Raw genomic sequence first — 26,835 nt, 5'->3', positions numbered from 1 at the left:
CATTCTTTGGCTAATAACCTTACATAAATATCTAATAACAGATATAGTATACATTCTGTTGCATAAAACAGGTCGAGGGAAATAGCTTGTAATTCAGTGACGCAATGGTATGGTGTTTGGCTCACTTGATTTGGGTGGGAGGTGACAGACAAGGAGCCAATGAGGCAGAGGGGTGTGGGGGGGGGTTCTTGGGAGGTGGAGGGGGGTGGGGGGCCTCAATAGGGAGGGAATATGCCTGCTACAACCTCCACAATGCAGGGCTCTTGTTTGGCGAGCCACAGCTCGCAAATGCGAGTTTTTTTTCCCTTTGGTGAGCAAATTTTACATGCAAGTCGCCTTTTGGCAAGGAGAAAATACATCCACTTCAAAACCCAGTAAACTACAAAATAAGTAAATCTCACTTAAATGAACAAAAAAGTATGTTGTGATCGATTATTAAGTCTTTCCTTGTCGCCATTGTGAATGTTTAAAACCTCATTATATGATTCTAATCATTACAGTGTGTAAATAAACAAATATATTTCTTATAAAATATTTCGGCTCGTAGTCGATTTGGCTACTAAAAATTTATTTGGCTCGTAAATCTGAAACCTTAGGAGCCACGTGGCTCGCAACCATCGGCAGTTAGCAAGAGCCCTGCAATGGTGTAGAGGGGGTATGGGGCGAGATTTGGGTGGGAGGTGACAGTGAGAGGAAGATCCAATGGGACAGAGGGAGGTGGAGAGATGGCCATGGGGGGGGGGTACTCCCACCACATCTAGGGGGACCAATCATGCCAGACACCACCAGATATTGTTGTTCCCATTTGCAAGCTTCCATTTACATCATCGAAGAGGCATGGCTGCCTCTCCCCAGTTTTTTTGTGGCTTCTATTAAATCTTTGTGGATCGGACTGAACTTGTCTAAAACACATTGATTGATGATGAATGGTCTTTAGGGGTTAAGTGGTTCTCACCTTGTGCACTGAACTTCCGCATATACTTAATGAGCATCAGCACACTGTATGCAAATTGATAAATGTTCCATTGCAAGATGGCAAGAGTAAATAAAAGTAAAGCTTCTTCATTGATATGAAACATGAATCAACTGGCATTTAGCTTTATTTGCAGTAATATACAGTATGTTGTGTGAAGTATGCCCTTGATAAATTCCGTATGTACAATACTGTAATAAATATTGTCAATGGACAATAAGTACTTGGATGCATTGAATGGGAATGATGATTATAGTGACTCCTGACACTTGACATCGAGTGTCTAATTGAAATACAGTAATGGAGTCTGATGTATCCTGTATTAGAGGAGATTTTATAATTATGGCAATTTACTGTCTTTGGTGCTGATGGGGAACCTACATGTGGTGTCCAAGGAAAGTATGGAGTCTGATGTATCTTGTATTAAAGAAGAGATATTATAGTTTGTTAGAGTCAGGGTCTGTCAGTGGTGCTGATGGAGAACCTGCATACAGTGGGATTTTGCATCTTGAGTGAAGAAGCTATGGCAGACACCCAGGAGGCATACCACCTCATATTTCCCTCCTCCTCACCTTGGGAAGAATCCTGGTCTGACCTTGGTAAGGTGCTGCCTGCCACAAGGGGGTGCCAGTTCCCTGCACAGTGTAGGTACTGTACTGCACATGTAGGATGGCCTCACAGAAGCAGATGTGTACCTGTGACCAGTGGGTCTGCTCACCCAGAGAGACCTGGGTTAAGCAACAAACGGAACAACAGCAAATGGTAGTGATTTCTGTATTGTCCATATATTTGTCTTAGTGATTTATGGTCTGTTTCATTTCAGTTTCTTTAGGCATAAGAGTGGTGTTGTCATCCTGGTGTTTCATACACCATTGCATGAAAACTGTCATTGAGCTGAAGTTTATACTGGAATGATATTTTTGTATCCATATAGATCTTTGGTAAAGTTGGCAAATAGGTTATTTAAGGATATGGATGGACGTGCGTTGGTGGATGACAATTGATTCAAAGACGATTTTGGGTGATCATGGCACAATAAGGCAACATAACCTCTCTTCTTTGCGGTTGATTTTTAAGTGGAGTGTTTAAATGTGGGAATTGGAAAATCAGTGAAAGTGTTCCACATGGAAATTGTATTCCTTTGGTCCATGGTGAAAGAGAGGGTTTTTCAGTTTGAGTTGCAGTTATTATGTACGGTACTGTATGTCTTGTAATATTTGTCAGTTCAGTTGGCTTTTGTTCTTATGTTTATGTAACAGATGTTGAATACTTAATTTGATCTTCAGCTGTACTTATGGAAGCTGTTCTGAGTAATTGGTTTTGTTGAATCCTAGCTGTGTGTAACTTTGTTTATTGCAGTTAACATCAAATTTGCTTTTGACTTATTTAGTTGTATAGTTCTGTAGCATACTTCAGCACATTCCTCACATCTCCCTGTCATTATAAACTAGAGGAGTGGTGTGTGTGCCATTAAACACCAAGCACTGTAAGATAAGGTAGAAATCCTTGGCACCTGAATTCTTAGGTACTGCATAACTCTGTGGGTGCTGTTGTCATGTGGTGCTACGTCTTGTACTGCACATTTTCCATCCTGTACAAGGGTGCTGTTTTGCATACTCTCCTCATCCACCTCCCTCCCAACTCCTGCTTGCTCGACCCTGCCAGACATTTAATTTCAGGGAACTGCACCCCCATTGCCTTCCCCCCTCTCTTCCCCTGTGGTGCGAGGCCTAGCTAGGGTTTCGTCCACTCTCATTGCGTCCAATGCGGCGCTAGTGGATGGTACACAAGCGGTCAGTCTATACTTCCAGGGACGGAGACAGGTGCGTACATACGTAGACACTGCTGCTGCCTCTCCCTAGTCTGGCTGTACACAGACACGTGCGCACATACTGTACCCCAAACATTTATATTCAGTTTTGTTTTTGCATTCACTTCTGTGATGGGAGGCTGTCATAAACTACTGTTAGATGTTTATACAATTTCTGTCCTGTGCCAGATTAAACAGTGGTTTCTCTCCTTGCTTCAGAGGCTATGCTTCTTCATAATGTGACCCAGAAATTACTATGCTGTAAATACTGTGATGTAAATTATACATTGGATTGTAGACGACATTACCACATTCACTCTAGATAATCACATGTACAGTAGTTTAGCACTGATTATCTTGACACAGCATTTAGCTTAAACAGAGTATGATTGTCTAGCAATAAATTTTTTTTCTTACACAGGCATATATATTATGAACAGAAATGTTTATATTAGCTGTTGAAATAATAGCTTTTCTTTTTTAAAGAATACAGATTATTTTTCTGGGTGCATTTAAAGATCTGTTCTGAAAAGGAAGAAATATTAGTGTATGGCTTTATGAATATACACATTCCCACCCTTCAGGTGTTACATTTTCCTGATACATGTGTTTTACTGTAGCCATTCAGGAAGCTGTTCTTACCTTATGCCACTTGGGGATTGTATGAAGGATTTTTGTAGTTGAACTCTGCATTCACAATAAATGCACTTTTTTTTTATGCAGTTAGCACAAATGGATGTGCAGCATTTCGTATTTGATACCTGGATCATAATTCTGAAGAAAGATTATGACGTTGAGATACAGTAATTAGTTTACCCATGTCACTCCCTCCTTCCCCGCCTTCCCCATGCACAGGTGGTCATCAGTTAAGTCTTGTTGTATTCAATTTGTAGTATTGTGAATGTTTCAATTAACATTGAAAATAATCTTTCTCTTGCATGCCTTTTCCCCTCAGTCCTGCACTTTAGGATGTGAGTACTTAATGCATGTTGTTTATAGGTCTGTAGGTATATAACTGTAGAGTACGGTAATTGCTTTAGCTTAGCATGCAGTTTAGTTCCTGTTGATGCTTTTGTTCATTATTTTATTGACCTGTATTATTACAACTGTTTTATGGGTTTAATTTTATAGGTTACTGTCAGTGATCAGGCAGGCACCATGTTCTTTTGTGCATTTTATTTATTATTTTTTTGTGCTTTAACTATTCAGTTCATGCAATATATGTTCAAACATGTTTCATAACATAATTATACTTCATTTGTCATACCTCTGAATCAGTCATTACAGCCCCAAAGAAAACTGCATTTTATTTGCCACAAACTGCCATACTCAAGATTTAATGGTTATTTTGTCTCTCAGCACAACCAGAATTCAGAAGTACTAAAATTTAACAGTTTTTGAATCTGAAAAAGGAACTGCTTCGAAAGCTTCATAAAATCTAAAGGAGGCTACAGCTAACAGGCACTGGCAGAGCCAGTAAAACTGCTTCAGACATGAGATGGCTTGAGGTTCCATTCAGCTGTATGCCAGTGTGTCAGTAGTGTTGTATCAGCCATAGTGTATGGACATTCACTCAGGTAGGCTATGTTGTAATAATTTCCCACGTGTGTAACCACACTGTCTGATCCTTCGTTGGATATATACGTCTCTTCAGCTTGTCTTGTAAGTTCTCTCAGTCCTGTTGCATCATTGTACTATTCTGCTTAAGTTACTATTTAGCAGGTATTTGTGTACCCAGTACTTGTGTGTCTGTCAAATTTGTAGGTTTGTGATGCATCTTGTTACTTGGTTTCCTGCTCACCATTCCACTGGCATTTTTCTGTGGGGATCTGTTGTGCAGTTACTCTGTCAGTTTACCTATGGTCACACTTTTTCTCCGATGATGCAGGACATTGTAGGGCATCACATTGGGTGGCTGCTGGAGGTGCATCTAAGCCTAGGCATAAACCAGCCTCCATGCTTGACCTGGGCAGGTGGGCATCATGCTTTACTTCTTCCATCCATGTTTTATTCTCGAGTGTCCCTCCCATTTCTTGGACTTGCACTAAAGGAGCATAATCTCCTTTGACTCCTGCAATTTTATTTCCAGTTGGGCAGGGGCTTCTCCTCAGCCTTGGGTGTTAGATTCTGTGCAAAAGTAAAGTACTGTAATACAAAGGACTCGGATCCTGCATCAGTAGTACACCTTACTTTTTGTAGCAATTGCTCAGAGTTTTTCTTCCTGCCAGAGGCCCCACTTTATGGACCAGCATTTAATATCTCCCTTAGTTATTCAGTAACGCAATAATGTCACTCAGCTGCTCAGGAGAAACGGAGTGGGAAGTGGGTGTGTTTAGGTATCGGATTTCCTTATGGTTGTGTTTGTTTACTACTCGGGCATTGTGCTATTGTCCATCTCTGATGGGGTTCCACGACTTGAGCCGACCCACATGACTAACCTCCCATACCTGCCGTTGCCTGCCTCAGGTGTATTGGCTGTTGACTGCCAGTGTTTTTAGAAGAATTTATTTATTTATTTCCTCGCTCCTCACTTCATATCAGAACTCTGAGCATGCGGTTCCAAACTAACTTTAGATATGCCAAAGCACCCAGAAAGTGTTAAGAAGAATCATTTACATGTATTCCCTGGGAAAAAATAAAATTATTGGACAAAGTGGATTGTCATGTGGGAGCTTAAATGCAAATGTAACTATTCAGACAGTCAGATGAAACAAATTGGGTGTGTTTACGATGTGGATAGTTTTTTTTTTTGTTGAAGAGCGATAAAAAAACTAAAAATGTAAGTGATGAGGGGGCAGTAAAATTCACGTTTATACGTTTAGTGCAACAAGTGCGAAAAGGACTTTGTAACCAATCTTTGTTATGAACTGACGGACTCAGGGGCAAAGGCTAGAAATAGCAGCTCTTAGGGTATGTGAAGAGTCTACGTGTTGACATAAGATAATTATGTAAGTTCAGTTCTTGTGAATTGTACCATCTTACAAATAATACTGCTTGGCTGTCTTGTTTATTAGTCTTGATTACTGTACTTCATTTCTGTTTGTCAGAGGAGTTGTATACACTCCATGCTGACAATTTCATTATATATTTTTCCCTTATTGTTGTTGACTAATCTATTCATCCGTCATCCAATCCTATGTTGCCCCATGAGGAGCATATGAGCCCAGGGCTAAGCAAGTTGGTCCTGACATTTAAGATGAGAGCAACCATTCTCACTATTCTCTGAGTGGCATTACGTGAGCAGTAAACCCCAACCACCCTTGGATATACTGTAAACCTGAACTAGCTCAATCCGATTGGAACACCATAATTACTCACAAAACCACTAGGTGACTTAATTTGGTTATATGATTACCACCCAGCATAGTAAATGGTTTCCTGGTGCTTAGGAAACCATTTGACATGTCATTCAGTGTAGAGTCATCCATAGGCAGGAGGAAGAGGAAAGAATGAAGGAAAGAAATACAGAAGAGGGAGTGTAAAGTCACTCATAAGCAGAAGGAAGAGGAAAGAGTGAAGGAAAGTTGGAAGAAGGAAGAGAGGAAATGGCAGACACCCAAAGCAGCACTGCATAGAGTGAGTGGATTGTGAGTGCCCCCCATCTGCCACAAAAGTACTTTCAAAAATAGTTTCACACACTGCATTTTTTTTAATGACAATGCGCCAAAAATAATTTTTGGTGAAATGTGCTTGATACTGGGTGGCAGTTCTCCATGTGTTAATTAGAAGTTTTTGCCCCATTGGTATTGGGAGCTTTCAGGGTTAGGCTTAGTGGCAATCCTTGGTGGTTAAAATTGTGGTGAGTATTGGGGGGCAAAAATTCATGGTTTGATTAGGTTAGGATGCACTGTTGTGTCCAGTTGCGAGATCATATTTAAACACACTGCCTCATGTGTCTTAAGGCAGGCATATTTGTCTTTATATATGTTTATAAAGAAGAATATGGAACTCCCAGAACCTAGCTCCCTATTTTACATGTAAATATATGTCATGTTTTAGCAATTTGATTCAGCACAAGGTTCTACATAACCTGTCTCGTGTTGTGTGATGACTGTATTGTAGTAGTATTACAGTAATAGTATCTGCAACCCCAGATTCGTTGAAAATGTGAATCTAGTAGACTACAGATTGAAGTTACCCCCTTCTGCAGTCTGCGATCCACTTTCAGGGGATTGGGAGTTGAGCATTTGCATAACCAGGCAGCGGAGCTGCCAAGCTGTGTTAGTGCCGCCACATGTAGGTGCCCCTCTCATGCACTGTGATTGGGATAAGCACTGCAAGCAAGGCTAATATTATTCATTACACCTCAGCATACGCAGCATCAGCCTGCAGTCCTCGTGTTCTCAGCAGACAGTTAATTTGTACAACTAAGAACTGTGCTTCTGCAGCCTATAGCTCTTAACAAATATAAACTCAGACAGAACACAACTGCAGACTACACAAATAAAACCTTGCACATCATGACAGGATACATACAGATTACAGATGTGGAATACAGTACAGTAACCCCTCCAATATCCGGATCAATAGAGCCATAGGCAGGTCCGGATAGTGGTCCTGTCCGGATATTGGGCCCCAGCTTATGGACTAGTACTTACGGACCCTAACTCTGAAAAACACCTATACAACTCCCTCTGGACATGCATAGCACCTATTTAAGACCCAAATCACACCAATAAGGGACATAAAAGACTGAAATAAATGCAAAAGAACCATAAAATGAGGTTTTAGAGGTGAGTTTATACAATATTAAACATTCTGGGTACTTACAAGTCCCTTGGTCTTGGACTGGTTTGAACCGCCAGTTTGCAGTCCACAGTTAATCCTCTGCACTCTAAATTCTGATTTCTTAACACTGCACAACACTGTAAATTCCTGTGTGTTCTAGTGGCAAGGTATTGCAGTTTATTCACTGTTTATTCACAAAAAACAAGCACCTGTGGCTTGCACTGTTATGAGTATCTGCTCTCCATCGGAGTTAAGCTGTGACTGTTGATGTTGGTGGGGTAACAGAGTTGCCAGATCGCAACAGCCACATTACCAATCTCCTCAACTTTCATTGTCAAATATAACTTTTCATTACCAAATTCGTAAAGCTAGCATATATTCTTCACTAATTATATATACAAGTGGAAATACATGTAATCACTCTCCTTATAACTAACACCATGTTGATTATTTTCACACTATGTAGGGTAGCAGATTAATCAGAGAGAGCAAACAATCCACCATCTCCATCCTGTGTATCCTCATACATGTGAAAAATCCATTTGGTAATGCATTATTCTAATGCATTACCAAACGAATTTTTCATTACCAAATTGGCCCACACTTGGTAATGAAAAATACCAAATGGCAACCTGACAGGGGAGGGGGGAGGGGGAGGAAGGAAGGGGTGAAGGGACCATGGTGTAACAGCTGTTTGGCGCCAGGCGGGAATTTCAAATTATGGGAGGGAAAAAAGTCAGATTTTTTTCGAATTTTTTGCAGTTTTTGGCCCATTTTGGGAATATTGGATCCCAGGAGGATTATGTCCGGTTAGTGGGGATGTTCGGATATTGGGCGTTCGGATATTAGAGGGATTACTGTACTTGTACACTAAACCAAAGTTTTCTTTAATTATCACCTGAATATGATTGGAACTCATTTCTGTGCAAAAGCATTAGAGCTAACACATTTGATTTGTCACATCACAACCCAGCCTCCACTGGACAGAAGTTAGAAAATCGCACTTACCTTTTACTGCTCTCAGCATGTGTTAAGTGGGGGTGCCCATCATCCACTCACTTGATGTAGTGTTGCCTACTTCTTCCTTCACCTCTATCATTCTTTTTTCTGTGTCTGCCCTCCTTTTTTCATATTTCTCTGCATCCGTCTTGTCATCTTTTATTACTCTTCTTCTACTTTAGGTGATTCTACATTACGTGACAAGCTTGATGGTTTCATATCACCCAGGAAGCCATTTACAACGCTGGGTAGTAACAACAAAACCAAATAATGGGCTGGTGTGGAGCCTCCTATAGTGGAGTTGGGTGGAGAGACACTAATGCAACAACCATCCTAGAACCAAACTTCGACTCCCCCCACACCTTGCTGTGGCAAGGCACTGTCTGTTGCAAGGGAACATTTAGCCCAGCATGGTCAGTTGCTAAACGCAATAAAGCACATCTGGAAACAAATTACCAGCTAGCTCTCGTAATGAGATAAAGAAACCCCAACTTGGACAACATTCCAACCAGCATATACATATTGACCACCCAAGGAAGTAACTTTGGCAAGATTTTGCTCAGGCTATAATACTTCCTTAAACCATTGCAGACATAAAGTACTTTAGATATCCGACCCAGGAGTCCAGCAATGTTGATACACACGGACAGCACTAATTGTCTGTTGCTATACTTCAGCATCCAAACTGTATTCATATGCGGGGTTTCAGCAAAGCATGTTTTCCTTGGAGGACAAATTTCTTAGGTACTTGCGAGTCACAATGGCTCTACGATAAAATGTTAAATTCTGAGTAGTTTTGTAGTTGTAATGTGTTAAAATGTTCAGGTATTTGAGGTAAAGTTGGATTGCTGGGAATACAGAGTTGCACCTTGATCATCAGCTGTGATTTTTTAATACTGTACTTCATACTGTATTAAATGGAGCAATGAGATACTGAATAAGTGACTACAAAAAAGAATAGTTACAGCACAAAAAGTTGGAATACAGAGTGGTCTAGAAAAAAAATGACACTTTATAAAAACTTGTTTTTCCCAGAAAAATTAAGTTTTTTCTTTTTCAGGTGGAGCATAGAGTGATGCAACAGATTTAATCTGACAGCAAGATGGACACTGAGAAACAGTTTTCAGTTCAGCAGCAGACCAAAATCGTTGAACTGTAATTTGCAACAAAATCAGTTATCACCCAGAGACAGTTTCGTCGTGAATTTCCAGGGAGGAAAATCCCACATCGCAACACTATCAAAAGCCTGATACAGAAGTTCAGAGACACTGGTATTGTGGCTAACAACAACAAGACCCACAGTGGTGCACATTTGACTGCCAGAACACCAGCAAATGTTCAGGAAGACTCATCTGGAACAGTCACCATGAAAGTCCACCAGATGGCTGCCACAGGAAGTGGGGATTTCCAGTTCTTTGATGAGAATCATTCATAGTGGCTTGAAACTGTTTCCATACAAAGTGCAGTTTCTTCAGGCTCAAAGCCAGGCCAACAAAAACAAACTATGAATTTTCCCATTGTATCAGCAGGCGAATGAAGAACAATCCTGGTCTCTTGGACATGTTTCTTGTTGGGGACGATTTTGGTCTGCTGCTGAACTGAAAAGTGTTTCTCAGCGTCCATCTTGATCTCAGATTAAACTTGTAGCATCACTCTATGCTCCAATTAAAAAGGAAAAGAAACTGTTAATTTTTCTGGGAAATAGAAGTTTTTTTAAAATTTTTTCTGGACCACCCTGTAAACAAAGGTTGGAGGTATAAAGCTTCCACTTGCCTCTCTCTGTTGCAGACAACTTTTCCTCCCACTCTTACTCTCAGTCATCCTCATCCCCTTGATGTTCTGTCTTTTCTCACTTCCTTCCTGCATAAAGTTAAGGACGTTGTTTTGTTTCGAGCCTGGCTTTTACCATGTATCAGTTTGTTAATCTAATTTCCCTTGTATGAAGTCCCCAGCATCTGCAGTTGTTCACTGCTTGTCCTCTTGTACTCACTCACATGCACACTCTTCTACTGTCCAGGTTTATACTGATGGTTCTAAGACATCTGAGGGTACTGGGTTTGCAGTCTCTCCTTTCTTGGCAGCTCTCTCAAATTCAGCTTACTTTGAATGGCTTCTGTTTTGATTGGTGAACACTTTACAATACTTAGCTGGCAAACCTCTTTTTATCTATCAGTATCATTAATTTTATTTTCTGACTCTCTCAGTGCCTTTCTTCTGTTGCATTTGGCTTCACAGTCTCACTGTATTGGCTTCCACATCATAAATAATCTGTTGTAGCTATCAGTAGATTGTAAGTCTGTGGAGTTCTGTTGGGTGCATTGTCAAGTCAGCATTCCTTGCATTGAGAACAAGATTGGTCTTGGCTCATGCTACCATAAGGCCGCTGTGCATACTTTTCCCCTCTTTCCCAGTATCTGACTTCCTCCCAGCCTTCTTGAATTCTAATATAGTGCTGGCCTTTCTGCTGGCTGTTTAATACCAGTGTTAAACTTCATACAGTTAAGCCATTCGTTACTCCTTGTTTCAACCCGTGATTGTGTAATGGGGTCTACAAAAGCCCGCATTGCTTAGAGGCAAAGCAGGGATCCCCTCTTTGGATCAGTGGTAACGTGCGCACCTAAGAAGCACAGGGGCCTGAGATCGAATCTCGGCCAGGATAATGTGATTAATTTGTTAAGTTTCATTCCGGTCATTACGTTGGTTGGCAGCAGTGTGGGATGTGAGGCGAGGCTTAGAGGGCAATGATGTTGACAGTGTCTTAGTCCTTACATCCCAGGGGTGAACTATCCGGTGTGGTCCGCAGTGCCCCCAGTGGTGGCCTTCAATGCTACACTACCATGTGTGTTCGAAACTGACCAAATTAATCACCATGGGGATGAAAGAGTGATGTAATGGAGTCTGTAAAAGTTTCAGTCCGATCATTACAGTTGTACTTGCTGTTAAGAGATGGCAGTGGCATGTCCGAGGACTGACCATAACCTGTTTTAACCAAGGCCATTTAATGTCTGAGGATCCTTCTCTGATCTGTTCTCTTTGTGGCACATTCTTATCAGTTCGTGATATTCTTTTCTATATCCTGCTTTATAGTGCAGTTCAGTGTTTTCTTCCCCTTCTTTGTTGTGTGTTTATGATCTCATCTTTGCTGCTGTTTTACATGAATATCGACTTTTTCTATGGACTGTTTAATTTTGGTGTTGGCTTATACTGTATAGTAAGTGGATGGGAAACAGGGGCATGGAGGAAGTTGAGAGATAGAAGAGAGAGTTATATGTAGAAAGGAAGAGAGAGTTGAAAGATTAGTAAGGGAGAGTAAGAAGAGTGGATGAGGAATTTGGAAGAAATTTGAGTGTAAAGTGGAGGGAATGTAAGAAAATGTTCTGGAAAGAGGTAAAGAGAGTAAGACAGGGTAATAAAGAAGTTAATTGGGGGGGGGGTAAATGATAAAAATGGTAGATTGCTTGTGGAGAAAGGAGAAAAAGTAAGCAGATGGAGAGAACACTATCAGGAAGTGTTAAACACAGAAAATGAAAGTGATGTGAGGATAAGTGGCTGAGGAATGGCTGGAAGAAAGAGAGAGGTGAAAAGAGAAGAAGAAATCATTAGGCTGGAAGTAGTGGAATCAATGAAGAAAGTCAAAATGAGGAAAGCCCCAGGAATTGATGGAATGTGTGCTGAAATGCTGAAGCATGGGGGAGAGGTAGTAGTAGAATAGATATACTGTAGAAGATGTGCAGATTGGCCTGGGAGGAAGGTACGGTAGAGTTCCAGAGAATTGGAAGTAGGTATAATTATCCCCTTGTACAAAGTGTGTGGTAATCATATGGGCATTTGTCTTTTCAGTGTAGTAGAAAAAGTGTATGGTAGGATAGTTACTGACAAAGTTAGGGAGATAACAGAGGAATTAGTTGGTGAAGAACAGGGAGGGTTAAGGAAGGGAAGAGGTTGCTTATACAAGATATTCATTCTTAGGTCTTTAGTGGAAAAGTTTCTAAAGAAGGGAAAGAAGTTGCATTCGGCCTTCATGGATTTGGAGAGAGCATATTACAGGGTGGTAGGTGCGGGTGCTTACCATCCACTCGCTCGATGTAGTGCTGCTTTTGGGTGACTGCCCTTTCCTTCCTTCCTTCCTTCCTTCTCTTCATCCGTCCTCTTCTGTCTTTCATTCCTTCATTCTTTCCTCTTCCTTATGCCTGTGGGTGACTACACTCCCTCCTCTGTCTTTTTTTTCTTTCATTCTTTCCTCATCCTCATGCCTGTGTGTGACTCTACACTGAGTGACAAGCCAAATGGTTTTCTGTACCCCAGGAAACCATTTACTACGGTGGGTGGTAACCATATAACCAGATTATGGCACCTGGTAATTTAGTGGGTAATTAAGATGCTCCAGTCAGATTGAGCCAGTGCAGGGTTATATCCAAGGGGGGTTGGGGATTATGGCTCACTTAATGCCACTCAGGGATGAGTGAGGCCATTCTTTCTCATCTTAAATGTCAGGACCAACTTGCCTAGCCTTGGGCTTCTACATTCCTCATGGGGCAACACAGGATTGGATGATGATGATGATGATGATGATAGACAAGGAATGTGGGAAATGTTAAGAGTATATGGAGTCAGTGGGAAGTTGTTGAATGCTGTGAAGAATATGTACGAGGGGGCTAAGTCTGAAGTGCGTGTGGATAGTGAAGTGAGTTAATATTTCAATTTGAATGTTGGATTGAAACAGGGATGTGTCATATCCCCATGGTTGTTCAATCTGTATATCTATCTATTTAACTATTGCCAGATGCCAAAATCCCGTAAGGGGTGGCCATTTGACTTTGAGTTATTTATTTTACGGGGAGGGGCACTAACCCTCCACCAACCCACTTGTTGACACGTAGGGAGCACGTATGGTTTGGTTATATGGTTACCACCCAACATTGTGAATGGTTTCTTGGCTTACAGGAAACGAATGTAAAGCCACCAGTAAAGGAAAGAAAAACAATAAAAAGTGACAGGAAAGATGGGAGAAATAGGAAGAGAGGAGGGCAGGCACAGAAAAAGAATGATAAAGGCTAAAGCCCTGTCCACACGAGCGGGCAATGCCCGCGGGCATTGCCCGCTCGTGTGGACAGGGCTTTAGGAAGAAGCAGGCAGCACTACATCAAGTGAGTGGATGATGGTCACCACCACCTGCCACTATCTGGATGGGGTTGTAAAAGAGGTTCAAGGTGGGGCAGTAGATGTTGGAGTGGCTTTAATGAGAGAGGGCAGAGTTTGGAAATCTCTCTACTGTTGTTTGCAGATGATACTGTATTGTTGAGTGAAGACAAAGGGGAACTGTAAGGCTTGGTGAAAAAGTTTGGAAAAGTGTGCAAGAAACAGAATCTAAAGATGAATGCAGGGAAAAGTAAAGTTACGGTCTTGAAGAGAAATGAAGCCACTGGATAGATATACAGTAGGTTAAAAAAAATATATATATATATGAACAAGTTCTTCTCGCCCTAGTTCCACTTAATGAGAAAACACTTCTATCTAGGTTTCACAGAAATTGGGGTACAGTATATTTAGGGGTTGCTCAAAAGTGAAACACTTTTTTAATATCTTGAAAAATTTACTATTTTTCTAATGTGATGTCTGTGCACTCTAACAGAAAGGTTATGTGTTTTTTAATATAAGATCAGAAACTAACCTGTAGCCGCTTATTTTTCCTCGTTAATTACATGACCAAAGTAGGGGTGGAGTTGGAATCAGTGAATTGGAATGAAATGGATCTGGACAGCCTGTGGACTGCTTATAGGGATCGCTTAGTTAGAAATGCTAAAGTGGTGTGTGGTGTGGCAAGAGTAACAACAAAGAAGATAGGTATGGTATGGTGGGTTGAAGAGGTTAAGAGATCAGTTGAGGAAAAGAGGAAGAAGTGGCTAGAGTGATTACAGGACAGAGATTCAGTTGAAATAAGATCTGAATGCAGTATATTGAGAGCAAGAATCACATAAAGAGACTAGTGAAGAGGAAAAAGGAGGTAAATGATCTAGGAAGAAAAATGAATGCAAGTTACTCAGAAAATAGGAAGTTATTCTGGAAAGAGGTGTGAAAATGTAAAAGTGACAGCAGAAAGAAATGTGAAAGTGTGAAGGATGTAAGTGGTAGATTATTAACCCATGGGGATCAAGTAAGGATCGTTTGGAGAGAATATTTTGAAAGCCAATTGAATGGGAATGGAGAGAGCAAAGCAAGTGTTAATGTAATTGGTTTTGGGGGTGTACAGAGAAGGAATGCTTGTGCCAGGAAACATGACACTCGCATAGGTGAAGAACGCTGTGAAGCGGCTAAAATATGGGAAAACAGCTGGGGTTGATGAGGTGTATGGAGAGATAATTAAATGTAGTGGAGAGAGCGGAAAGAAGTGCTTGTTGGAGATATTTAAGAAGGCATGGATGGGTGAAACTGTACCAGCAGTGTGGAAAAGGCTGTGATTGTACCTCTGTACAAAAAATAAAGGTGAGCGAAGTGAGTGCAAGAATTATCGTGGCATAAGTTTATTGAGTGTTGTAGGGAAGGTATATGGAAGGATTACGAGACATCAGAAGTCCTAGTGAGTGATGAACAGGGTGGCTTTAGGAGTGGCAGAGGATTTGTGGATCAAATATTTGCAGTGAGACAGATAGTGCTGAAGGCTTGTGAGAAGGACTATAAGGTGTTTATGACACTTGTGGATCTGGAAAAAGCGTACAACAAAGTAGACGGAGAAGGATTTTAGAAAGTTTCTGCATGTACAATGTAGATGTTAAGCTGCTAGGTGCCATCAAGAGTTTTTATGATGGTAGTGAGGCATGTGTAAGGGTAAATGGGCTTCAAAGTGAATGGTTCGCGATCAGTGTGGGTGTGCAGTAAGGTTGTGTGATGCCCCCATGGTTGTTCAGTACATACCGTATATGGATGGGGTGATGAGAGATGTAAAAACACTAGTATTGGAGAGAGGGCGGGCGTTGGTTATGAGTGGTGATGAATGGAATATCTCAAAATTGTTGTATGCAGATGATGCTCTGCTACTTGCAGATACCAGGCAAGAACTTTGTAGACTAGTGCAGTTTTGCTGATTTCTGTGAGCATCATGCCTTGACAGTAAATGTAGAAAAGAGTAAAGTGATGATAATCAAAAGAGAAGGTGACTCCCAGTGTGATGTTACAGTGAATGGAGAGAGACTGGAACTGGTGAGAGTTCAAATACCTGGCTACAGTGGTAGAAAAGAGAGGAATGTGCAAAAGAACTGGAAAGTAAAGCGACACAAGGAAGGTAAGTAGCTGGTGTTATGAAGGCCTTGATAAGAAACAGAGGATTGAGTGTTGCAGCTGCACGAGGCTTACATGAAGGTGTGTTAGTGCCAACTTTAAAGTATACGTGTGAGGCTATGGTGTGGCATGAAAATGAAAAGTCAAGAGTGAGAGCAGTGGAGATGGGACTGCTGAGGAATGTATGTGGAGTACAGAGAGTGGATAGGATACGAAATAATGTGATTCTTGAAAGATGTGGAGTAAGGAAATCTGTGGACACCAGAATCAGTGTGTACTGAATGGTGTGGTCATGTGGAGGGAATGGTTAACAATAGAGTGGTGAAAAATGTATGTCTGAGTGAATTTGAAGGAGGGAGGAGGTGAGGTAGGCCACAGAGAAGGTGAAGGGATATGGTGGATGAGTGTGTGAGGAAGAGAGGTTTGGAAGTTGGTGAGGCTTGGGGAGTGATGAGAGATCGAGCTGGCAGGATGTTTGTTGTGAGAAGTGCATGATCAGGGATTTGCCACTCCTTTTTAACGTGACAGCGTTCGGATTGTCTCTGTTGGATACATTTATGTGAAACTACGGTACAGAATGTGGTGAAAGTTTCTTGGCATATCAGATAGAGCCAGGATTCCGGGAGCTTGCCCATTGGATTGGTCAAACATGAGCTGTCTGGATGTTGCTACTCCTCACCTTGCCCTAGGGTGGGAAAGCAGGTCTGGATAATGATGATGATGAATGAATTACATTCTCCTTTTTTTTACTTTGTTTCCACAGAGGGATTATGGTAACCAGAAGTATATCATTGGTGTGGTTGATCGAGAAGCCACAGCCGTATATAACTGGGAGCTGATTACCCTCTGTGGAACAAGTACTAAAAGTGATTTATGTTCCATCATGTGGAAGAGAAAAAGTCAACTTGCAAAGCTGCAAAAGAAACCATCTTTTACAGTCAGGGAAATCTGAAAAATAGCCAAACTTCCCCAATTTGATGAAGCTTGGCAAATCAAGAAGCTTGGGAAACTGTATGAGGAGTATTTAAAGTTGAAGTAGAATAAGGGCAGAAACAGTGAGAAGGAGAAGATGAAGTGGGATCTCTTCAAAGTGGATTTGGAAGAGATATTCAACGTGGCACATTCGAAGGCACTGATCATGAACATTCCAGATGAAGATAAATTATTTCTGATTAGGCAGCGTGAGTACAGAGCCTCGTCCTTAGTAGGTAGTGACGTTGTAATGGCCAAGGTCAAGGAGAGAAAGAGGAAATGCAATTCAGAGGCCTTGCAACAAAAACAGAAAGACTTAAAGGGAAAGAGGAGATTGGAGGAGATACCTGGTAGTCATTTTGGAGGAATCCAGCTCTATGTCAGCGACTTCCACAGATGACGATAAATTTGTCGGTCCGACTCCAGCCAGATCTCCCTGTTGTCGTCACGCAGCAACAAGCAAGAATTGGAAAACTGTCTGGTACAAGAACTTGACTGCTGTCTGGGACTGGGACAATCTTTTGGTGCGCCGGGCAACAAGTGCAGATGCTGCTGCTCCCCAAAGCCTTGGTCATAATCTTGGGGAGTTTGTGATTTCACCTGCTACAGTCTATAGAGCTCGATGCAAGAACAGAGAAGAGATAGCAGCAGGAATCTCTGCATCATTTAGGACAAAGGATATCCATTGACACTTCACTGGGATAAAAAGCTACTTCCAAATATCTGTCAAGGCAAGAGTTTGCAAAACTGGATCGCAATACTGGTTGGCTGTTTTTCAGATTTCCTTCCTGTAAAATATGGTTTCTTTTCAGCTTTGGAAATTGTCTTTTTCTCTTCCACATGATGGAATATAAACACTTTTAGTACTTGTTCCACAGAAGGTAACCGGCTCCCAGTTATATACGGCTGTGGCTTTCCGATAAACCAGACCAATGATGCACTTCTTGGTAACATGCTCTCTTTGTGAAAACAAAATAAGAAAAGAGAATGTAATTAATGAGGGAAAATAATTGCTACAAGTTAGTGTCAGAAAATCTTTTACAAAAAAACACAAAACCTTTCTGTTGGAGTGCACAGATACATATTAGAAAAACAGTGAATTTTTCAAGATACAGTCGGCTCTCAACGCATGATCTGAGTGCGCGAACCTCTCATAACATGAAAGGCAATTTTTGAGGCGAGGAAATGGTCAGAACACGAAAATGACAGATTTAACTTGGGCTAAAACATCTGCCCAAGTTTTTGAAAACCATACATCGGTGCAACGATAGGGATTATGTGGCCTGAGGCCACAAATTATGGTTTAAACAGTCATTACGCGAAAAAATTGGTCATAACGTGGTCGTTAATTCTGATGGCTGCTCTCTCTCCGTCTCGGCAGACTTGAGTTGTGGCAGGAGTGCCGACCACACATGTTTAACAGTTGCCAGTGTTATATAATTCCGGGCTTTAACGAAGAAATATAGTCTGTCGAATGTTATAGTTCTTCCAGAATGCAGCAACAATCATTATGGTGGAGGCTGCAGGTATGCCAGGTGGAGCAGGTGAGTCAGATGGGGCTGTGGAAGTGGAGGAGGCGGCGGCTGGTGAGTCAGGTGGGGCAGTGGAGGTGGAGGGGACGGCGGCGGGCGAGTCAGGGGAGGTGGTGAGGGGAGGATCCTCCATCTCCTCCTTGCCACTGCTCACATTTTTGGCAATTTCCTTCATCTCTTCATGTTTGTCTGTTTCATTCCTCATCTTGTTATGGACATATTTGCAGTATACCAACTTGGCATTCACGAATTAAGTTATTCAGGCGAATCCAAACGTTATTATAGAGACTATCTATTCTAACTTACCGTTATTGCCAAAAACGTTATTGTCGAAGTCGTAATTGGTGAGATCCTGCTGTATGGCTGTCCTGTGTCTGCGTGGGATGTCATCACGGTCCACTGAGCATTCCTGCCCCACTCGAGCCTACCCTCTCCCCCCGCTGTGGCTCCACACATGCTGTGTGTTATCTTTTCCTTTTTTTTGTTTGGCCACCTGGGGACCAGCAGGAGTCCTGCCCTGCCACGGAATTCCACTCCCCCACCCCCCAGAAAGCCCACAACCTCTTCAGTTCAAGGTGAGGAATCCTGCAGTGTTTGTGTGTAATGAAGTTATTATTAGGTACGGTAGGTAAGTGTTCTGGGAAAAATCCTTGAAAATATTCCCAAAAGGTGAACTTGGGGCTGGCTGGGTACCATGAAACCCTTTAATATGTAAGCATATGGCCCTACAACGCAAAAATCTCATAAAGCAGGACCTTCCGGGGACAATATTCGTGCGTTATGTGAGAGCTCGCTGTATTCAAGGTTCACTTTTGAGCGACCCCTAAATATACTCCAATTTCAGTGAAACGCCCATTAATGTTTTCCCATAAATTGGAACTAGGGCAAGGAGTACTTGTTCAAGTATTTGAAAGTAATTTTTTTTTTTTTACCCTAATATACAGTGATGTTGGATGATGAGGAAATGGAAAATGTGAGTGCATTTAAGTACTTGGGTAGTATGATGAGGAAGGATGGAATTTTGGAGGGTGAAGTGCTTGAAAGGATACAACAAGGAAGAAAGTTTGCTGGTTCTTTGAAAGCAGTGTTAAGAAACTGGGAAGTGGCATGGAAGCAAAAAAGTAGCGCTTGACATTATTATGATACCAGCTATAACGTATGGAAGTGAAGCTTGGACCATGTTGGAAGGACACAAGCCAAGAATGAGAGCAGTGGAAATGAGTTATTTGAGAGGAGCATGTGGAGTTACATGGAGAGACAGACTGACGTGTGAGGAAATGAAGGAGCGTTGTGGTGTGGATGTGGAGGTGATAGAAAGCTTTAGGAGAAATACATTGAGGTGATTTGGCCATGTGGAGAGGATGAAGAGCACGAGACAAATGAGGAGACTGTATGTGAGTGAGGTGAAGGAGGGGAGAGGGAGGGGGAGGCCAAGGATGAGATGGAGGGATGGAGTGGTGAGGTATATAAGAGGGGATGGGGGGGTTGAGCTGGGAGCAAGGCAGTGAAATGGCAGGGGACTGTGTAACATGAAGACGATTTGTTTGTGGCCACCTCTTATGGGATTAAGGCATCTGGCAATAGATAGATAGACAGATAGCTTATATTGTTCTTTTGTGTGATATTTAGTTTCTGTGTCTGTCCCCCTTTCTGCCCATTTCTCCTGTGCTTCCTGTCACTGTCAGTCACTCCTCTTTCCACTTCAAGTGGCACGACACTGATTGACAAGCCAAATGGTTTCCTGTAGCTCTGGAAATAATTTACAATTCTGGGTGGTAACCATATAGCCAAGTAATGGGGTGAATGGAGCCTACTATGGTGCCCCTGCTAACTGGATGGAGATGCAAATGCAGCATCCACCAGGAACCAAACCTCCACACTAATCCTTGCACCTTGTTGTGGTGAGGCGCTGCCAGCCTCATGGGAACATCAGTTCACTGTACTGGATGGCCCTGCATGGGCGGTTGTTTGCCCGTTGTTTTTGGATCTGCTCAATAAGGCAGACTGGGATAGCACATCAACATGGTATTTAATTTTCTTTTAATTGATGATTTTCCTGGCTTTCTTAGCCTTTCTTGAACATGCCTGTACATTATTTTTATTATGTTTTTACCTGTTAGTAATCTCTTCACCTTTTGCCATTTCCATTACATTATCTGTTGTAATGGGGTCTATAAATGCCTGCATTGCCTTATGGCAAAGGGGGGATCCTCTGTTTGGCCCAGTGGTGACATGTATGCATGTGGATTGAATCTCGGCCAGGCTAGTGATTAATTTGTTGCTTCATTTCAGTTGTTACATTGGTGACACCGTTGGGATGTGAGGCGAGGCATGTTTGACAATTTGATGTTTCTTGGTTAGCTGGCAGTGTCCTTGTCTTTATGTCCTGGGGATGAGCTGTTCAGTGTGGTTTGCAGCATCCCCAGTGGTGGCCTCCAGTGCTACACTACCATGTGTGTTTGAAACTCACCAAATTAATCACCACGGGGAAAAAGGAGGGATATCAAGGGATCCATAAATGCCCGTGATACCTGTAGGCAAAGGGGGGATCCTCTGTTTGGCACAGTGGTAACGTGTGTGCATGTGGAGCACGTGGGCGAGGGGTCAAATCTTGGCCAGATTAGTGATTAAGTTTCATTTCAGTTATTACACTATAATATTCACACTCTCTATGATAATCCTTTCTTTTGAATTTAGTGTTATGTGGTGTTATACCTGGTACGAGAAATCTATTATTCAAATCGGTGATGCAAACTTTATGCATCTCTGAGAGAAGGGATTATTTGAAGGGTATTCAGCAAGAAGAGCAGGTAGCAGAAATATTGGCATTGTACCTATAGCCTGAGACTTTTGAGAAGGATATCCCTTGGGCTTCCTCACAGCCACGAGTTTCATGAAGAAGACACTTTGGTAATCCTTATTGTATCTGAGGCTAGACTCTAGCTTGGCCCTAGGGATCCTCAACACAGCATCACTTTCACTAGGTTAAAGAAAACTGGGATATCAGAATGGTGAGTCAGTGTACAGCAGTGTGGAGTGTAAGATTATACAGTAATTATCTCTGGTCAGAATGGCCTTGGCACTGGCTTTGCCTGATAATTGGAGCCTCCTGGATTTTATGAAATTACGGGAGAGGTGTCTTTCAAGCGCGTGGTATTTCGGAAACTGCCCTTTTGTCTCGAGTTGATATGGTTCCCTTCACCAACCTTTAAGTGCGAGCATGGTATATGATAATGATTGAACTGGATATTTCTTATGTCCTGCCATGACCTCCTAACGTAAGACAAATGGATTTTTGGCTGTACAGAAATGTATTTATTTGCCATTTTATATAGCTTATATTTATCAGTATAGGAACTGCTTAGCTATTATGGTATATTTTATATTGAAAAGATATAAGTAATTGTAGTTAAATAAGGGTTAATGAGTATACTGTGCAGTCCTTCAGCATAATTTATTATTGGTGGTACATGTATATAGTAATGAACTTTTTACTTTTTCCATAAAATCGCAACACTCACTATTCCACAAAAAATTGTAAGGTCCTGTCCTTTGAAACCAAAACATTTGGAATGAAATAGCAGTAATTTTTTGCAATATACCTCCAGGCCCTGTACCACCGGGAGTTGACATGTCGCAACAACAATCACAGCAACAACAACAAGAGGAGTGGGGAACTAGACCCAGAGGTGACACTGCAGTTCCTCAAGTCAGCCATCTACTACTTTCTGACAGACAAGGACAATGCACGGGGCCACCTACGAGCCATCGAGAGTATTCTAGGTTACACGGACCGCGAAAGGCACAACATGAACAAGGGCACCAAGTGATGGCAGGCCAGGGGAGCAGGAGAAGGCACCGGAGGAGGAATAGGGAGGCTAAAGATATTTACCAAGAAGAAAAAAAATGATTAAAGAAGGATTAAAATTAATCAAATTATTAAATGAAGAAAGGGAGTGTGAAAGTTTTAGTGTTACAGCTAATAAAGTATTAGAATAACTACTGACACTGATAGTTACCAAAAAGATAAAGGAATGAGAGCATTACTGTAAGTAAGAGCATTAATCTAAGAGAGAGAAAAAAGACTTAGTGGCTGCAGTATTAGAAGAAATAAAGATGCTTCAGTGACATGGTTGTTATAAAATATAAGCAGCTAAGGAAAAAAAAAAATATGGGAGCTGTAACAGGAGAATGGTTACATGAGCATATAATGTAAGGAAAGAGATGATCCTGTTCAGTAAACTGTAGCACACAAAGAGGATGGGAAGTGATATAATGTATTTCAAGCTTCATAAAAATGATGAATGTTAGTTTCTGCATAGTTTATATACCTATGAAAATTATGTTGCTTAATTCAGTGGCTTAAGTACTGCATTATCACAAGGAAGAGTAAGTTGGGTGGTGAATAAGAAAAATACAAGCATTTATGAAGGACATCAAAATCCATGAAACTTTACCTCCTATTGGTTTTCCTCTTTTGGTAATAGCCAGAGTAAATCCTAATAGCTATGTATCTATTGTCTGGGAAAGTGTAAGTAACAGTTTTAAAGGGAGTTTTTATTATAAATGCTACATTAATTCGAAAGACAGTAGCTAATTGTTATAGTGCAAGAAAAATGAAAACCAGGTGTGGGATAATCATGAACCTGGAATAATATTTGGCACTGATCACATGTGGCTAGTGCATGAACATCTTATTTTAGTGACTACAATAAAGTGCAGAATCAGGAAATAACATAAAAACTGAGGTAAGTGCTTGGCTTGTGATATGTCTGCAAGGTATTCCAAATTTTTTGACAATATTATTAGATGGCAGACTCTGAATATTCTGAACACTTAAAGGTCATCAACATTGTGTATACATGGAATCCAGAACAAGTCATTCAGAAGAACTGCACAAGCGAAGTGTTCCTAAGACTACTTAATAACCAAAGAATGAACGTACAGTATACTGTAGTCAAGACTCCAAGTAAGAGGGAACTAATGTTTCGTGCAAAATACATTACCACTGGCCAGGGAAACTATGCATTATTGATGAGAGATAACCGAAATTGTTATGTACTGTATTTAGTTTTGCACACACATGCATAGAATTGTTGTTGTTCTGGGTGAGTGATATTGGTGATCAGAACTTGTGGTGATGCAAAATTTATCCATCTCACGTAAGCAGTACCTACAGTTTCTTGTTCATCTGTGGTGAGGTGGGCAGCTGACAACTGTGATTTAACTTTAACAATTAAAAGCATCCCTGACCAGCATACAGTTTGGGCTTATGTGTTTTAGTGGCCTGTGATACAGTAAATGCTTATACAGTTACAGTAGAAAAGTTACAAAGATGATTACACATATTATTATAGATGGGCCAGAGGTTGTGACTTGCTGATGCTTGTCAGGCTCGGTTGTTAGGTGCACTATATATGTGACTATTACCTGTGTTATGAGGCCTTATTAGCTCTATAAATGGTCTGAATATGCATTTGAATAATTGATTTATTGTTACAGTGCAGGTAATTGTTCTCTCAATATTTTGTAGTGATGCAGGAAATGATATTGAGCTAATGAATCAAAGGAAGGTTACACTGTACAGAAGTATAGGTATTTATTCCATACAGTATCAGAATAGCACCATTATCCATTGAAATATTGTACAGTTGAAAGCCTTCTTTCTCTATAGGCTGTGTATTATGAATTTACAAAATAACCAACAAAAGTTCACCTTTAAAATTATTTTACTCTCACATTGCACTGTTGAGTAGTTACTCCATTTTTCAGTGTATGTTTTGATAGCTTTATCTGTATTGGATTATAGAGCCTCATAAACCACTAAGAAGCTGTAGTGTTATCAACCTAAACTGTACAAATTTAAAGGAACTATACCATCTCATTATTAAAGCATATATTACCATACCCACTGATACATAAACTAACTGCAGCGACCACCTCATATAGCCTGTGTTGTTGTTACTATAGCTAGATAATGAAAGCTGCCACTTGATGTAGAAAGAATTAGTTATAAATAGAGACATATGAAACAGATTGCAAACCATCAGTGCAGCACCAACACATATAGTGACGCTAAACAGATCTTTTTCTTTTGCAGATATGTGAGGCTTATGTAAATTTACAAAAAATTTGTGGTATGTATATTTAAAGACACTGTCATACCACTAGGATCATGAGTACTTCCCAGTTCTTTCCTTCCGAGTAATTTATCACCTTCTCCTTGTTACTTGTACAAACCATATAATTTGGTCCATGGATGTGACTGTCTTCCTGCATGTTTTCTTCATATTGTGATTTCCTTGCCATGTCTTTAAAATCATTGGACTTAATTATCTCACTTCCCTAAGTCTCTTGCCTTTTCTGGTATGCTTTCCCTATCAAGATCTTAATTTTCATATAACTGTAGCTCACATATGGCCTCAGTTTTTGTCTCCATATGAAGTTATCCAAAATGAATTTTTCATTTCACATTAAATGAAATTGCTTTACTCAGCCCAAGCTCATGTCATTCTTGTACTGTATGCATACTTTGTTCTTTGTAGGTTGCTCATTTGTGAGGTTGATACATTAAAGAAAAAACATCAATGCTTATGTAATTTTTTAAACCTAGGTGCTCTGATGAAAAATTTATAGGGTTTTGCTCAGCCTCATGCCATTTTTTTTCTCATATTAGCTGGTCATCTTAGCACTTGAAAATTCAGCAAAATCACCACTTGTCACCGTTACAAGCATAATTTCTTTCATGCAGTTAGAGTAAAGGAAACAGGTACTGAAACTCAATGAGCTTGACAAATGTTTCAGAAGTTTATCCTGAGGTGTTGAAAAATAAGACACTATACCATGACTAAGACTTTATCAGACCTGAGATGGCGTGATGCTCATGCTTGTGGCATGTCAACTCTACTGTGTGTGACACAGCTTGTTTGGACACTTGTTCCATCTGTCCTAGTGTCGTCCATGTGTACTGTACGCCTGTATGGCTTTTCTCATTATTCTATCTATCTATCTATATTGCCAGACGCCTTAATCCCATACAGGGTGGCCACAAACAAATCGCCTCCACGTCGCCCTGTCCCCCGCCATTTCACTGCCCCGCTTCCATTATAATTCCCCATAAATTTACAAATTTGTATAATTCATCACCTATGGCAGGTGATTTCGTTCATCATGATTTAACAGCTTTTAATTTATCTACCCTTTCAGCAAGAGGACATACAGAGGGGTCGCATTATCCGTACTCACAACTTATGAGAGTCATCTTATCCATGACAATCACAGAATATCCAAAACTCACCTTTTATGCAAATTTCCATGTCTGTGAAGAAAACCAGATGAAATAAACAAGTGGGTCACATAAAACGAGGAGTCTATTGGCCTGCCTTAACTTGAGTCAGACTTGTCATCTCTGAGTTGTGACATTTTACTAAGGTCTTGCTTCCTGCACATGCACACAGCAGCAACCCACTCACAACCACCTCCTTTTGTTGCACTGCATTGGATGACCTTCATGACTGTGTCACCAAGTGCAAAGTTTGCAGACAACCTGCCTGCAACTACTAGACCATCAAGGGCACCCACCAGACAGGCAGAGGTGGGAAGCCTAGTTTCTTAAAGTCAAGAAGGAAATCCTGGAAAGACTGGAGAGTGGGGAAACAACTTCAGCAATGAGCCAACTTTGTGAAATCAGTCATTCAATGTGATATTAATGTCATTCAGTTTCCTAAAGATGCAGTGAGGTGTCAACAGAGGGCATACACTGGAATGACAAGTAATATCATTGTAATTCCAGGTGATATCCCTGTCATTTAGTTTGCCAAAGATGGAATGATATGCATAGATAGGCTATTTACTGGAATGACAGGTAATATCAGTGTCATTCCATGTTATATCATTGTCATTTAGTGTGCTAAAGATGGAATGAGGTGCAGAAATAGATTATTAGCTGGAATGACAGGTAATAATCGGTGTCATTCAATATGATGTTGTCATTCAGTTTCCCATAGTTGGAATGAGCTATAGATGGAAATTATAAGCTGGAACAACAGGTAATATCTGTCATTCCATGGGATATTGTCATTCAGTTTCCTAAACATGAAATGACGTGTAGAGAGATGGTATGCTCTGGAATGACATTATTGGTACTATTCTATGTGATATTAATGTTAATCAATTTGCTAAGGATGGAATGATGTGCAGAGAGAGGCTATGCATTGGAATGACAGCAATATGAGTGTCATTCCATGTGATCTCAGTGTCATTCAGTTTTCTAAAAATGGAGTGAGGTGAATAGAGAGGATTTACACTGGAATGAAAGATACCAACAGTGCCATTCCATGTGTAATATCAGTCATTCTGTTTGCTAAGGATGGAAGGTGTCAACAGAGGATGAACACTGGAATGACAGGTACTATCATTGTCATTCCATGTGATATCACGGTTATTCAGCTTCTTAAAGATGGAATGAGGTACAGAGATAGGTGATACACTGGGATGACAGGTAATTTTAGTTTCATTCGATGTGATATCACTGTCATTTGGTTTGC

At 40.9% G+C, this 26,835-nt stretch overlaps 1 protein-coding gene across 5 annotated transcripts in view; it reads left to right on the top strand.

The window, feature by feature from the left end:
* Positions 1–24,895, top strand: part of qtc (GRIP domain-containing protein quick-to-court) — a 180,016-nt gene extending 155,121 nt beyond the window's left edge. For all 5 annotated transcript variants that reach the window (XM_080283391.1, XM_080283390.1, XM_080283392.1 and 2 more), the window contains one exon: positions 21,898–24,895. In XM_080283391.1, coding sequence (XP_080139517.1) covers positions 21,898–22,119 — 222 coding nt within the window. In that variant the 3' untranslated portion in view covers positions 22,120–24,895. The remainder of the gene's footprint in view (positions 1–21,897) is intronic.
* Positions 24,896–26,835: the final 1,940 nt, after the last annotated feature.

Source organism: Coenobita brevimanus, chromosome 97, assembly GCF_032717465.1.
Source record: "Coenobita brevimanus isolate Jiangsu-jjx chromosome 97, ASM3271746v2, whole genome shotgun sequence".
Taxonomy (NCBI): Eukaryota; Metazoa; Arthropoda; class Malacostraca; order Decapoda; family Coenobitidae; genus Coenobita; species Coenobita brevimanus.
Note: the sequence above shows the minus strand (reverse complement) of the source record. Positions and strands in the feature narration are given on the sequence as shown.